This window comes from Phacochoerus africanus, chromosome 1 (genome assembly GCF_016906955.1).
Source record: "Phacochoerus africanus isolate WHEZ1 chromosome 1, ROS_Pafr_v1, whole genome shotgun sequence".
In the NCBI taxonomy this organism is placed as follows: Eukaryota; Metazoa; Chordata; class Mammalia; order Artiodactyla; family Suidae; genus Phacochoerus; species Phacochoerus africanus.
This window is the reverse complement of record NC_062544.1, coordinates 127222745-127237957: the sequence shown is the minus strand read 5'-3', so window position 1 is coordinate 127237957 and position 15213 is coordinate 127222745. Positions and strand designations below refer to the sequence as shown.

Sequence of the window (15213 nt, the reverse complement as noted above, 5' to 3'; positions counted from 1 at the left end):
ATATAGCTATTACTTTATTTTAAATGAGACAACTGAATTCTGGAGCTCTTTCATTCTTATTTGTAACTGTTTCTTTTTGTTTGTTTTTTTGTTTTTCCTTTTTCTTAAATATCGTAAACCATATGCCCTACACTTTTTTAAACCATAAATTTTAGCAGTTGATGGAGTTCCCGTCGTGGCGCAGTGGTTAACGAATCCGACTAGGAACCATGAGGTTGCGGGTTCGATCCCTGCCCTTGCTTAGTGGGTTAATGATCCGGCGTTGCCGTGAGCTGTGGTGTAGGTCGCAGACGCGGCTCGGATCCTGTGTTGCTGTGGCTGAGCGTAGGCCGGTGGCTGCAGCTCCAATTCGACCCCTAGCCTGGGAACCTCCATATGCTGCGGGAGCAGCCCAAGAAAAGGCAAGAAAAGACCAAAAAAAAAAAAATTTAGCAGTTGACATATCTAGACGATTTCATAAATTTATAAAAGATCAAATGAAAAGAAAAAAGTTGAATTTAGAATTCAATCCAAAGTTGAATTTAGAATTCAATTTAGATGACTAATTTTTAAAATAATCATTCTCCATTTTTATTGAGTTATTCTTTGTGACCATACTATGTTTTCTAGTATTATCTGTTTATTTTCAGAATGAGTTTTCTGTTTAATTGAGAGTTTTTGCTTAGTTGCTTCTATAAATGGAATCCAAGACCAAAGCCACATATTGGAAGCCATACTGGAAAATATAAACTATAACAAAACAAAAGATGCAAAGCAAAGATCCGTGCCATTTCCTCTGAAGGACCTCATGGCAGCCCAAATGCTTTTCAACTACAGGAAACAAAACCAAGTAGTGGTATCAGATGAAGGACACCAATGCTGTCCTTCTCTTACATTTTCTTTTGGATCTTTTTGCTGACAAACTGTATACTTTAGCCCCTTCCTTAAACAAAGGGGCCTAGGAACGCCCTAGTACTGAAATCCAGAGAGGACTCTGTTAGGACACCTTTGTGCCCAAATGCCTCAGCGCAGGAGCCTGGGGAGTGATCTGGAAATTGTATCATTTCTTATTTGATTCATCTTTTCACTCACGTTGGCATTCTTCATGCATTTCTTGTTTTAATCCAGGCAAACCCTTTTTTACCCGGAACCCTTCAGAGTTGAAAGGCAAATTCATTCACACAAAGCTGCGGAAAAGCAGTCGTGGCTTTGGCTTCACGGTCGTTGGTGGGGATGAACCTGATGAGTTTCTGCAGATCAAGAGCTTGGTCCTGGATGGTCCTGCCGCGTTGGACGGCAAGATGGAAACAGGTAGGAGGCACCACTTGGTCCTGTGTGCTCAAGACCAGAGGTTGCCACGATTTCACAAGTTTGTAATTGTCCTTGAGAAACTTGGTGAATGAGCAGGGTTCTTCCACTACATAAATGTGTTCCCTGGTAGAGATGAAAACCTTTGAATCCCTGTCAAAATTTCCCTTTTGGGGGAACTCAGGTTGCTGGTGAGTACAGTAAAGCAGCAATTTACTAAAAATGTAGCTCTATTTGAATAAATGAATTCTAAACTTGGTCTTCTGCAATGAAAATTTGTTTTAGAAGAAAGCTCCAGTGTTCTTTCAGTGATCATTATACTCTTATTAGCAGGGAAGACACTAGCTGCTCTAAGAGGGCCTTATTAGCATAAAATAAGTAAGAGAAGCAGTCTCTTTGTGCTTTACAGTACCACCCCCAAATCCAGTTTCTGTTCAGCCTCGTATTAGTAGGATTTTATAGTATAAAATGGATGTAACTTTTCTGGGCACTGTTTTTTTTAACCCCCTACTCTTTTGCAGGAGATGTAATTGTCAGTGTCAATGACACCTGTGTTTTGGGACACACACATGCACAAGTTGTGAAAATCTTCCAGTCCATTCCCATCGGTGCCAGCGTGGACCTTGAACTCTGCCGAGGTTATCCATTGCCTTTTGACCCAGATGACCCCAACACAAGTTTGGTGACTTCTGTGGCCATTTTGGATAAAGAACCAATCATTGTGAATGGGCAGGAGACCTATGATTCACCAGCTAGTCACAGTAGTAAAACAGGCAAAGTCAATGGCATGAAGGATGCCAGGCCAAGCAGCCCAGCAGATGTGGCTTCAAACGGTTCCCATGGTTACCCCAATGACACCGTCTCTTTGGCTTCTTCCATAGCCACTCAGCCAGAACTCATAACTGTTCACATAGTCAAAGGGCCAATGGGCTTTGGTTTTACTATCGCGGACAGCCCTGGAGGCGGTGGCCAAAGAGTGAAACAAATTGTTGACAGTCCGAGGTGCCGGGGCCTGAAAGAAGGGGATCTTATAGTGGAAGTTAATAAGAAGAATGTGCAGGCTCTGACTCACAATCAAGTTGTAGATATGCTCATCGAATGTCCAAAGGGAAGTGAGGTCACACTACTGGTGCAGCGAGGAGGTACGTAGATTTATTTTCTTTCTTTCTTTTTTTTTTTTTTAAACCCAAATCCATTGTTTAACTTTCTGGTTACCAGAGTTATGTGGGGCTTTCTAAATTTCTATTCCTTGAAGATCATTTTTATTTAAATATTGGGAAATGCATTCAATATGCCTTCTGATTACTCCAAATGCTAGCCTCTTTAGAATAAAGGTTGTGTTCATTCATGTGTGTTTGTACAAAGGGACATGTTTAGTTAGAGCAAAACCTTTGCATGTAAGTCAGACTGTGCCTTTTATAAACCATTAAAATTTGAAAACTTTTGTCCCTAAAGTCTCCTGAAACTGGCCTTTACAGCATGCTTGCAAAATGTGGTTCTGGGCCACTCTTCTCACCTCATCTGGGAGTCCTCTCCTCTCCTCACTGTGCTTGGCCACCTGTGTTTCTGTGTTGCTTTCCATGCTCCAAGCCCTTTCTGTCTCATTGCTTTTGTGCTTTCTGTTCCTGCTGCTTGGAATACTCTTTTCCCAGCTCTTCACTTGGCAGGTTCCATCTCATTCGAGGCTCCTCCTGATAGAAGGCTTCTCTGACTAGTTAGCTAAGGTAGCCCCCAGCACCCCCATGTCATCTTTACTGCATCACTCCATTTCTTCATAGCTTTTACCACCATCATTATTATCACAGGTCATTGTTTGTATTTTTCCTTTTTTGTGGTTGTCATTGCTCTGCCTTTTTCATTAGAATATAAGATCCATAAAGCCAGGGCCCACGTCTACATATTGATAGCTGTATCCCCTGGCATTTAATGCAGTACCTGACTCCTGCTAGGTGTTCATTAATAAATAGGGAATGAATGAATGAATGGGTATGTGATTACTTATACTTGGCAGGAATAACAGCTCTACCAATCATATTAAAAACACCTCCACATAATGAAGTAATTAAGGATCTCAGAGATCTTGAGACAGTTGGCTTTCTTCTTTCCCCTGCCAGCACCCCCATCCCCACCTTACCAAAGGTCCCATGACCTCACATAGAGAAATATTGTCCATGTGTTGAAATGTCTTCCTCCTGGGTCTGTATTAGTCACTAATCGTAATTGATCAACTCACACAAGGGGCCTGAGATTGGTCGTTCTCCTAATCCTTCCCAACATGATGTGTTTCACACACATTGTATCCTGACTCTCTGAAAAGAACCAGACTTTTATTTCCTCTTGGTTTCATTACAACAGAAAAGTTCTTTTATGTCATGGAGGCCATGTTCTCAGGCTCTCCTGAAGCTGTGTGATGGAAGTGGTGATTGAGGTTGTTGGAAGGAAATCCAACATTCAGAACTGTCTGAATCAGTATGCTCATTCCATCCTTCTTGCTTAGGCATAAAAGACATTCGTAGGTGTTATTTGTTTTTTTTAAGTTATTTCTACCAATAAAATTTTGAAGTCTTTTCATGTACCCAGATCATTTGACTGCACAGATAATTGTCTTTAGACAGTGATCAAGATATAGTGTGATATGCCCTAAAGTTAAGAATGAGGAGAGAAAAAAAACAAAGAAAAGAAAAAAATGGGAGTTCCCTTCGTGGTTCAGCAGTTAATGATCCCAACTAGGGTACATGAGGATGAGGGTTTAATCCCTGGCCTTGCTCAGTGGGTTAAGGGTCTGGCATTGCCATGAGCTGTGGTGTAGGTCACAGATGAGGCTCAGATCCCAGCATTGCTGTAGGCCAGCAGCTATAGCTCCAATTCAACCCCTAGCCTGGGAACTTTCATATGCCACCAGTGTTGATGGCATATGATGGTGTTACCTGGCACTTACAGACAAGTTAGCAGTATATACAAAGCACTTTCAAACCTACGTAAGGTCTCTCATGTCATTTTTACCACGTCCCTGAAAGGTAGGAAGGTACCAGCCAACAGTAGGATTGAGAAATTCAACTGGATTCTTTGGTTTCCAGTCCATTGCTCTGCCCTACTTAACTCTGAGGACCACTGAGTTTTGCATAATTGCTAATGTCAGTGGCCTGAAACTTGGAAACTTTTACATGGTTTTTGGTACATCAGGGCATCTCTATTTCACTCACTACTCATTGGATGTCACCAATCACCCTGCTCTCCTTCTTCATTTATTTGCTCCCTTATTTCTTTTGGCATTGTGTTCAGTTTTTCTTTTCCATTCATTTCACTTCTAAGGGGAGCAAAAAATAAAGTCTCATTGTAATCTACAAACTTGAAAAGGTTACTGGAACCATATTGTAATGAATTTGCCCAAACGAGCAAACAACTCATTATAAAAACATACCCTTTGTGGTGCAGTGGTTAAGTAACTGGTGTTGTCACTGCAGTGGCCTTGGTCGCTGCTTTGGCACAGGTTCGAGCCCTGGCCCAGAAACTTCCACGTGCCATGCCCCCACCCCGAATACCCCTTGATTACAAATATGTTTATATTCTCCCTTCTTAATTACTAAGGTCTTCTTTTGGTTAATGCCATATTATAATATTAAATTAATAAGGGAAGATCCAGAATATATTGGCACATTAGTCAACATCTACATAGTTTATTCTGGAACTTGAGTAATTTAAAGTTACTGTAACATCAGCAGTCTTTAGAATACTCCATATGCCTTGTGTTTGATTTATGTATAAGATAGAAAGTTTGTATGTCTGCATTTGGCAGGCTACCACTAGCTATTATTAATCTTTCTAGAAAACATATATTTGTTTCTGCCATATATCAGCTATTTGAATCAGAGCTGGCACTTTAATCCTTTCTCCTGTATGATGGGGGTGTAAATGAGAAGGTTTGATGATCAACCAAGATAGCAGCTAGGTTAAATGAGGAAGTAAATGGCCACTTCACTGATTCTTTCTAATAAATCTCATTTCTGTCATGACTCCTGGTAAGCAGATTGATAAGCTCATTACATCCATACTGTTCTTGATTCTCAAGAATTCAAAACTCAAGGATGGGGCTTTCTAAGCTTTAAAGAACTTGTCTTTTGGGGGCAGAACTTAGCCACGTCTGTATTTTGGTTTTGACTCTTAATCTCCCAAGCTCATTTTTGATACTCTTGTCTAGATCAGGTGCATTTTGGCTTTTAACCGTCTTTTCTTATCTTCCTCCCACGCACCTAGAGATAAGCAGAGGTTGAAATATCCTTTGGAAGTTTCTGGAGACAGTCTCCTAGGTCAGGCTTGGGGTTGCTGTGGGTTCCACATGCCCTGACAGCTGGGACCATTACTGATTTGTTGACCAATCTCCACTCTGTAAACTTGTCCCTGCCTGCTGATATCACTCAAGTTCTTTAAAGGACAGTACCTTCCTCTTGTGCCTAGCTCCCCAGCTTCCCAAGGCAAGTCTGTTCCTCCTTCTCCCTCTGCTGTCCAGTCAGGAGAATGCCTTTTATTTTTCTTAATTTTTTTACATAGCATTTGCCATTCAGACACCTGTCACCTGCCACCAGTGTGAATATAGAGGCTTTTTTAGCTGTTTGGAACATCATGCTAGAAGGTGATTTCTCCTTTTTTGAATAGTTTTTCTTCTTTTTAATTTATGAAAGATGTGGAATTTGTTCCATGAAAATTTTGTATTTTAAAAAAAGAGATTATATGTGGCATAACTATCTGTGCTCCTCTGTACAAAATATTTTGTGTATTTGGCTAATGTATACCTCTTCAGAATTGGAACACTCTTGATCTGATTTGGGGTTGAGTCAGAATACTCTGTTTTAAGAATATTTGGTCAATACAATTTTTTTTTCCTACTGTATAGCATGGTGACCCAGTTTTAAAAAAATAATAATAAAAGTTTAGACAATAATAAAAAAAGAATATTTGGAATACTTTATAAAATTGGAGAATGTAGGTTTTATTTTGAAGAAGAGGCATATTGAAGAAAAAGCTGATCTGAGGCTTTCAGGAGCCCACCTCCAGTTTATACTCTACCCACAGCCCCTCTATACTTCTGACTAGGTTATGACTCCTGCCCTGGAGCATATTTTTGTGTCCAAAAAAATGATGTTTTGAACTAGATCATCTTTAAGGTGACCCCTTCTAGCTCTAATTTTATGCCAAGAATGACCTCATTGATGTCTAGAGGAAAGACCACAGGATTCTAGAGTCAGACAATACAAGATTAAATTCCAATTTTGGCTTTTACTTCCTTTGTGACCCTAGGTAAGTGTCTTGGGAAAATGGGAGTCATTCTACTCATTTGCATGTGTATGATATAGATGAAATAAGTTGATGAGCATTCATGCCAGTTCCTGACCTAGAAGCAGTCACATGATAAATCAGTATATTTCATTGATAGCACCTGACATCAGAAGTCCCTGGGTGTGTTGGCTTTTTATTTATTTATTTATTTATTTTTTAAAGAGAACTTTAGCCTGCACCTGTAGCTTAATCTCAGGGTACGATGCCCGGGGCACCTGTATATTTTTAGAAGCTCCTAATACTAGTTGCAGTTCTGATGTAAAACCAGAATTGTAAGCAATATCAGGCTCATGGTCCCTTCTTCTTTTGATTCTGGGACATATAACTTGGGGACCAAATAAGTTTGTAAAAGTAAACAGTGTTTTCATTCCTAAGTGATATTCTTTTAAACTCTGCTTTATAAGCAACAGATTTCTCTGTCTTCCATAAGGTCCATTTCAGCTCCTGAGTTTGACATTTTTCTGTGTCAGAGGAGGATAGAAGGGAGGTCTGGGTCTCCAAAATGCTTCTTTGGAGCATAGCTTCCTGTGGCTTTTGGTGATCATAGCAGAATTAGAAGTGATGTTTTATATATTGAGTAAGACATTAAGTAATTTTATATCTGAATATAAAGTAATGAAATGTTAGGGTTCCTAGAGGGCAGCGCTGTATCCATTTTATGCTTTTGTATCCCTGGCTCATCCTGGGGAACCCTCATGTGGTCTTAGTATATACTAGCTGGATAAATTAAACTTGGTCCACAAATCACATTGGAAAATTAATTATATAGCTTCACGGTCACCCTTCATAACTTCAGAAAGATAAACAAGATGTTAAAAGGCAAAAACTACATCTGAAAATGGTGCTAGGGATGGTAACAGTAATGTTACAGCTATCATTGATTACTGACTATGCACCAGGATTGTTATCATGGTACAAGACACACGCACACCACACACACGGAAATAAAACCTCCCAACCCACCCTAACATCCTCCCATGTTAGAACCACCATACTTTTGTGGTGTGATTCTGAATAGGACCTTCTGGGAAATGAAGGCAGTGATTAGTGGAGAAAAAAAAAGGAAAGAACTGCTTTTGTTTTAGGTGTCGATGTTCTACAGCTAAATTTGTGTAGTATTATGCAAAAGGGCAATTTCTGGGAAAGCATGTATAAGACTCCTCCTTGCTTAAAGCATTTGTCATAAAAACACTAAATACTTCTATAGTGTGTCAGGCATGGTTGGTTCTAAAAATTTCTCATATCGGAATTCAGAAGCCCTCTGAGGGGACTAAAACCTTACCTCCATTTTAGAGGAGAGGATGCTCAGAGAGGCTCAGTGATTCATGGAGCATCACACAGCTCATTAGTGACAAGTTAGGATGTGAACTGAGGAATTACAGTTCCGGAGACTGATTGCTTAACCACTCTGCTAAGCAGCCTTCTGCCTTGTAGACAAGAAGCTCCAATACCATAACTGTTAGAGAGTACATCTTATACATAAAGGAATGAATAAGATCTGAAGTCCTTGGCAAATTAATGCCACTTGATTTTCATCCACATTTACTGATGTTTAGTTCATTAAATAGTCATTGACCCACATATCAAAAGCAATGTCTAATCCCATCATCTAAGCACATGATTAGCACGAGCTCTTCTTTGTGTGTGTTTTTCCCCTTCTGAAACAATGCAAAACCATCATAATTAGAACTGCAGTGAGCTGTGCTGGAGAGGTAAACCCAGCGATCAGGCGCCTGTCTTCCTTCTGCCCTCTGGTCATCGACTGGAGAATGAATTGCAAATTGCACCATTTAAGTGTCTGACCGCCAGAATCTCTCAAATTGAGCTGCAGGGCTTCTGAAAGGAGAATTCAGGTTGCTGGCAGTGATAGTGGTGGAGTTCTGTGTATTCACTTCCTCACTTCCCCATCTTCATCCTCCCCATCCTTCCCCTTCCTTCCCCATCCTCCTCTCCCTCCGTCTTCCTCTCACCTCTCCCCTGGCCTCTGCCATCCATCATGTGGCACCTGGCCTTGCCATGTGGCCTTGCATCAGGTCCCGGTGCCTCCTCCAGTCCATTCTCCAGAGAGAGTGATTTAAAGTCAATTGGATCAAGTCACTGCTCCTGTCAGGATGGCGTCCCATCATTCAGAGTTAACTCCGAAGTCCTGTGTCAGGACCTTGCACTTCTTCTATCTGTGTATTTCCTCTCAGAGAGCCACAGGGCTCTCACTCCTGTCCTGCAGGCTTCTGCTCAAAAGTCCTTTTCTCCGAGAAGGCTGCTCTGACCACTCCAAGAGATGAAAACAGCATCCATTGCTATCACTTCTGCTCCATCCTCCCTCAGGCCACGGACCCTTCCTTGTGGTCTCTGTGGGAGCAGGGACTGGGTCTCAATCACTGCTTGATCCCCACTCCCTGAAGTCATGGACGTTGTAGATCCTCAGAAAATCATATATATTGAAGGAACAAAATGATTTCATGCCAGACCCTTAGTTTTCACATATGTTCATCCTTTGGAAAATTTTCTGAGCAGAGTACTTCTCTTTAGAGCTGAGGTAGTGGGCAGCGGAAGGTAATGGACCGGCTCAAAATCACACAGGGAAAAGGTGGCAGAGCCCGACTTCCAACCCAGGTTAGTTGGGCCTGCACAGCCCATGCTGTCACAGGCTGTTCTAAACAACAAGGAAAAAATTATAAAAATGAACACATATACAAAACAGACCCATAGACATATGGTTACTAAGGGGGAAAGGACTGGGGGATAAATAGGAGATTGAAATTAACAAGTATACACTACTAGGGAGTTTCCCCTGTGGTTCAGCGGGTTATGAACCTGACTAGTGTCCATGAGCATGGGGGTTCAATCCTTGCTCTGCTTAATGGGTTAAGGATCTGATGTTGCCGTGAGCTGTGCTGTAGGTTGCAGATGCTGCTCACATCCTGAGTTGCTGTGGCTGTGGTGTAGGCCGGCAGCTGCAGCTCCAATTCGACCCCTAGCCTGGAAACTTTCATGTGCCATGGGTGCAGCCCTAAAGACACACACACACACAAAACCAAGTCCACACTACTGGAGTTCCTGTTGTGGCTCAGCTGGTTAAGAACGTGACATAGTGTCTTTGAGGATGCGATTCAATTTCTGATCCCTGGCCCTTGCTCAGTGTTAGGATCTGGCGTTATAGCTGCAGCTCTGATTCATCTCTTAGCCTGGGAAGTTCCATATGCTGCAGGTGTGGCCCTAAATACCACTCTACATAAAATAGATACATCAGCAAGGTCCTACTGTATGGCACGGGGTACTCTACTCAATATTCTGTATTTACCTATAAGGGAAAAGAATCTGAAAAAGAATAGAAGAATGTGTGTGTGTGTGAAACTGAATCACTTTGCTGTACACTTGAAACTAACACAGCATTGTAAATCAGCTATACTTCGATAAATAAATGAATGAATGGCAATGAAATGCATTGCATGGTGCTGAATCACATAGGTCCAGTTGAGCATGTTTTCTAGCATCTAGTGAAGTTATCACTGGCCACACGTGGCTATCTCATTAAAGTTAAATGCGATGTAAGATTTGGTCCAACTGGCCACATTTCACATGGCTGGTGACTGCCATATTGGACAGTGCAGTCAGAACATCTCCATCCTGCTAGCAAGTGCTGTTGGACAGTGCTGCTCCAGAGATTTTGGTTATTTTGCCCTCAGACATAGTGTGTTGAATATCCTTTACCCTTTCTCTTATTTTTATGCCTTTGAATAGAAGAAAGATATGAAATTGAAGGCAACTTCATGGTTAATGGATTTCTTTTTATACAGATAATAATAATAATGGGTCCTATTTATTAAATTCTTTCCATGTGTAGGGACTGCTTTAAGCTCTTTATATGTGTTAACTGGATGTTACAGGGTCACAAGGAATTGAAACTCAGAGAACATGAAAGACTTGTTAAGTATTAGCACTTGGGGAGATCTGTTGTGTCCCAGTCTTGTGACAGCTTCATTAGCTTTTAACTGGGATTATGTGGCCTCCACCTGGCCAGGAAGCACCTCGTCTTTTATACTGGACTGATATTGTTTATGGAGCTTAATTTAAATTATTTTAAATTTAAGTATTTAATTAAAGATGCTTTTAAATGTAAAGTATCTTTAATCCAAAAAGAGGAAGAAACTTTAACACAAAAAATTCACTTTAAATTCTCATATATGAAATAATACATAATCTGCCACATCAGCAATGTACAGTTTGTTAGACTTCTATTTAAAAAGGAAGATGTCGGGGAGTTCCAGTCATGGCGCAGTGGAAACAAAGCCAACTAGGAACCATGAGGTTGTGGGTTCGATCCCTGGCCTCACTCAGTGGGTTAAGGATCCAGCATTGCTGCGAGTTGCAGCATAAGTTGTAGTTGCAGCTCTCCAATCTGGTGTTGTTCTAGCTGTGGTGTAGGCTGGCAGCTGCAGCTCTGATTTGACCCCTAGACTGGGAATTTCCATATGCTGCAATATGTTGAAGATTTCTTGGTGTATTTATCTGATTCAGTATCTCAAAGTAATTAACCTCCCTGCTTACCTGTGGTGCATAGTTTTTCTAGTAATTTTGCAAGTGGAGTCCTCTTGTCAAATCCAGTGTGCTGCTAAATCTTCCCAGCTGTTTAAAGTTGTTTAAGTTAAAATTAGCAAACTTCCCATCACTTGCATGGTGCTAAACAGGCTGCCACTCGTATTTGCTACTAAGCAATCATCTGGCCTTTATTTTTAATACAGATTTAAGTTATTTTGGTTTACTGCTACGGTTGACAGTTACCAAGGATTTTACTTGGGAATTCTTTGTAGGTTGGTAGATCACATTTATATATATAGGAAGAGGTGAGATAAGTATAAAAACGTCTCTAGTTCTTTCATCATATAGTTGATTAAAATTACTCCCTATTTTCAGCATCTTAATATAAGGAACTCTGATTTTTGGCCCTAGTTTTTTTTGTGTGGTTTTTTTTTTTTTTTTTTTTTTTTTTTTGCTTTTCAGGGCCATGCCCATAGCACATGGAGGTTCGCAGGCTAGGGGTCAAATAGGAGCTATAGCTGCCAGCCTACACCACAGCCACAGCAACTTGGGGTCTGAGCCAGGTCTCTGACCTACACCACAGCTCACAGCAGTGTCGGATTCTTAACCCACTAAGCGAAGCCAAGGATTGAACCCACATCCTCATGGATACTAGTCAGATTCATTTCCTCTGTGCCACACTGGGAACTACCAGTCTTAGAATTTTTTAATGGATTTTGGTCCTATAATTTTTAAACCTAAGCAGACTTGACTTTCTTGGTCTAACATTTATATGCAGTTTTTGACTTATTGGGTGGTTTGTGTTGTATTCCTTTTGTATTCATAATGCAAAGTGGTCAGCATACCTAAAACTCCTGTTTTGTTTTTTGTTTTTGTTTTTGTTTTCTGTAAAGGAATGTCTCATCCTCTTTTGAAGGTAAACTTAATGCACTTAGTTATTTGCTATTGTGCATTATTTATTATAAATGAATGCGTGATTTATAACTCTCATTAAGGGGTGGTGGTATCCTCTCCCTTTTCTGAAAGAGGGTAGGAATTTCATGCTAGAATTATTGGCATGGCCAGCAGGCTGTAGAGTAATTATTCTGTGTTTCTACTTACAAGGCTGAATTTGAATATAAGGATATTTTTATGTTTTCACTTTTTTTTTGGGGGGGGTGGAATCTGTGAACAGTGTGGGCCAGGCTTTGTGGAGCCACTGGGGATGGAATGGAATGATCCACAAAAAAAGAAACGAGTTTGCCCCTGATTTCATGAAGCTTGTGTTCTAGAGGAAGGAGGCAAAGGGCAGAAATAATAAGATAAACAAGAAAATGTCATCCAGGGAGAAGTGCTATGAAGAAAACAAACCTGAGGACCTGAACGAGAGTGATGGGAGGTGGGAGGTGGGGCCGTGAGGGCTGGATTAGGTGGCGAATTTTGAGTGACCACAGGGAAAGAAATGGTATTCGAGGAACATGGGACATTTAGTGCAAAGGCTCCAAGAAAGAACCAGAACTAGGGGGCCAGTGTGACTGAAGAAAGTTGAGTATGGGGAGTGGTGGTAGGTTTCAGAGACTGGCCACCAGCCTCACGAAGTCAGATTTTATCTTCATTATGACCTCCAGTTTCAAACAGTAAAGGGACAAGATGTCACAATTTTAGACAAATCCTCTGGCTTCTGTGTGAAGAACGAATTTTAGAGGAGCTGATGTGGAAGGGGGAAACTCCGTAGAGCCTTTGTGGTGGTTTGAGAAGAGTATTGGCAGCATGGGCTAGCATGATGGTGGTGAAGATGGGGACTGGGGATGTGTTTGGAGAGTCAACAGGACTTGGTAAGTTGACTGCAGAGTACGGATTGGCACGCTCTTTCTGTGAAGGGCCAGATGATAAATATCTTCGTGGACCATACGGTCTCTGTTACCAGTCTTCTACCCTGCCCTTGTAGCAGATGCTATGGAAGCAAATAGCTTGGTTGTGTTCCAGGAACACATTATTTGGTCCTTGGGCTACAGTTTGCCAGCCCCTGCTAAAGAAGGAAAAGGTTAGAGAGGAGCCCAAGAGGACCCCTGGTTTTCTGGCTTGGATAGACAGAGGGGCCTCAATTTGTTGAGGCCAATTTATTGAGATTTGGATACTGAGGTAGGAGTGGGTGGACCTTGAACTCTGGAACCAAGTGCTTCTCAGCCATGTTAAAGGTAAAATGCCCATTCGACATCCAGGTGAAACAGAAATAAAGGCAGTTGCCTGGGGTCTGGGATTCACTGCTGGCAAGGTTAGGGCTGGAGAGAGAAACATGTATAAGCCATTACCTTATACATGCGTTTGCTACATAGTACGAGCTAGGACCCATTACTGAGTCCTGAAACCAATGGGTTGGGCTGAACAGTGTTTTTTTTCTCAAACTGAAATAAAATAGAAACAGAATATGTCACAATCAATAAAGATAAGCACATATTCATGAAACACTGACTTGTATGTGTGCATACACATATGTGATCACATATGAACACATGTATGCATGCATGTGAAGGTATTATAAGGTGTATTTCTTTTGTTTTTGTTTTTTTTTTTATTTGGTCTTTTGTTCTTTTTAGGGCCACACCCATGGCATATGGAAGTTCCCAGGCTAGGGATCTAATCAGATCTGTAGCTGCCGGCCTACACCACAACCACAACAACGCCAGATTGGAGCCGCGTCTGTGACCTACACCTAAAGCTCATGGCAATGCTGGGTCCTTAATCCACTGAGCAAGGCCAGGGATCGAACCCGAAACCTCATGGTTCCTAGTCAGATTCGTTTCCACTGCACCACGACAGAAACCCCCACAGTTTGTAAAGACGCACATGTAGACAGTCTTTAGGGCCATGAGGGTGAATGAAATGACTTAGGGGAAGACTGGAAAGAAGAGAAGCCAGGCCTGAACCCTAGGGCCCATCACCTTTCAAGGGTCAAGCCAAGCAGGAGGGAAGAGTAAAGGAGATCGCGATGGAGCAGCCAGCGCAAACAGGAAATGTGGTATTAACAAATCCCAGGGAAGAAATGTCTCGAGATTCCTTCCATGAGGATGGCAGCACAAAGCTGAGGCATGTGAGTGTGGAGACAGTGCGTGCAGCATTGGTCAGCTCTGAGAGCAGAGCCCATCATGTGTGCAAATGCAGCAGCCCGGAATCAGGGTGGAAGGCAGAAGTAGGATGGAGATTTAAACAAGTTGTTTTCCCTGTAAAATGGAACCGAGAAAAGAAGTACTAGCTAAAGAGGGATATTCAGTCTAGAGAGTTTGGTTTAGTTTTTAAGATGGGAGGTATGACAGCATTCTGGTTGTTGATAGAAACAACCAATAGACAGAGAAACTGGAAGTGCTGAGAAGAAAGACATCATTGTAGGAGCGAGGGTGCTAAGAAGGGCAAGAGCTCCTATTGTGGCTCAGCGGATTAAGAACTCAACTTAGTCTCCATGAGGATGTGGTTTGATCCCTGGCCTCACTCATTGGGTTAAGGATCCGGTGTTGCTGCAAGCTGTGGTGTAGGTTGCAGGTGCAGCTGGGATCTGGTGTGGCTATGGCTGTGGTGTAGGCCTGAACTGCAGCTCTGATTCAACCCCTAGCCTGGAAACCTCTATATGCTACAGGTGCAGCCACAAATAAGAAAAAAACAAAAAAGAATGAAATAGGATCTAGCATAAGAGAGGAGGGGTTGGCCTTTGGAGCAGTATTTGTAAATTGCAGAAAGTAGAACTAGCTTTGGTGATTCTTTTTTTTTTCCCTAAAGTTAAGCTCTTAAAATTTCTGTATATTTGAGGTTTCCTATTGATAGAATCGGTGGACGTTACATTATAGCTCTTCTCTTCTATACCATGTCCTAGTTGTAAATGGGTGATGAGCCTCTTTCCAGTTGACACATTCCTGGTCCAAATCAAGGATGAAGTGCATAGTTTGTACACAGCTCTTGGATACGGGGATAGAAAACAAGCTACTCCTAGTTAGGGAGACAGAACTAACAAGTGAACCTTACTCACAGTCGTCTGAATCTGTGCAGTACAGATTTGGAAAAGAGATGTGTCAGATAGGATGA

The 15213-nt window shown here is 41.6% G+C and overlaps 1 protein-coding gene across 14 annotated transcripts in view; it reads left to right on the top strand.

The window, feature by feature from the left end:
* The window catches only part of MAGI1 (membrane associated guanylate kinase, WW and PDZ domain containing 1), a 676654-nt gene that overhangs the window by 591991 nt on the left and 69450 nt on the right, over positions 1–15213 (top strand). For all 14 annotated transcript variants that reach the window (XM_047778731.1, XM_047778778.1, XM_047778819.1 and 11 more), the window contains 2 exons: positions 1108–1290; positions 1809–2429. In XM_047778731.1, coding sequence (XP_047634687.1) covers positions 1108–1290; positions 1809–2429 — 804 coding nt within the window. The remainder of the gene's footprint in view (positions 1–1107; positions 1291–1808; positions 2430–15213) is intronic.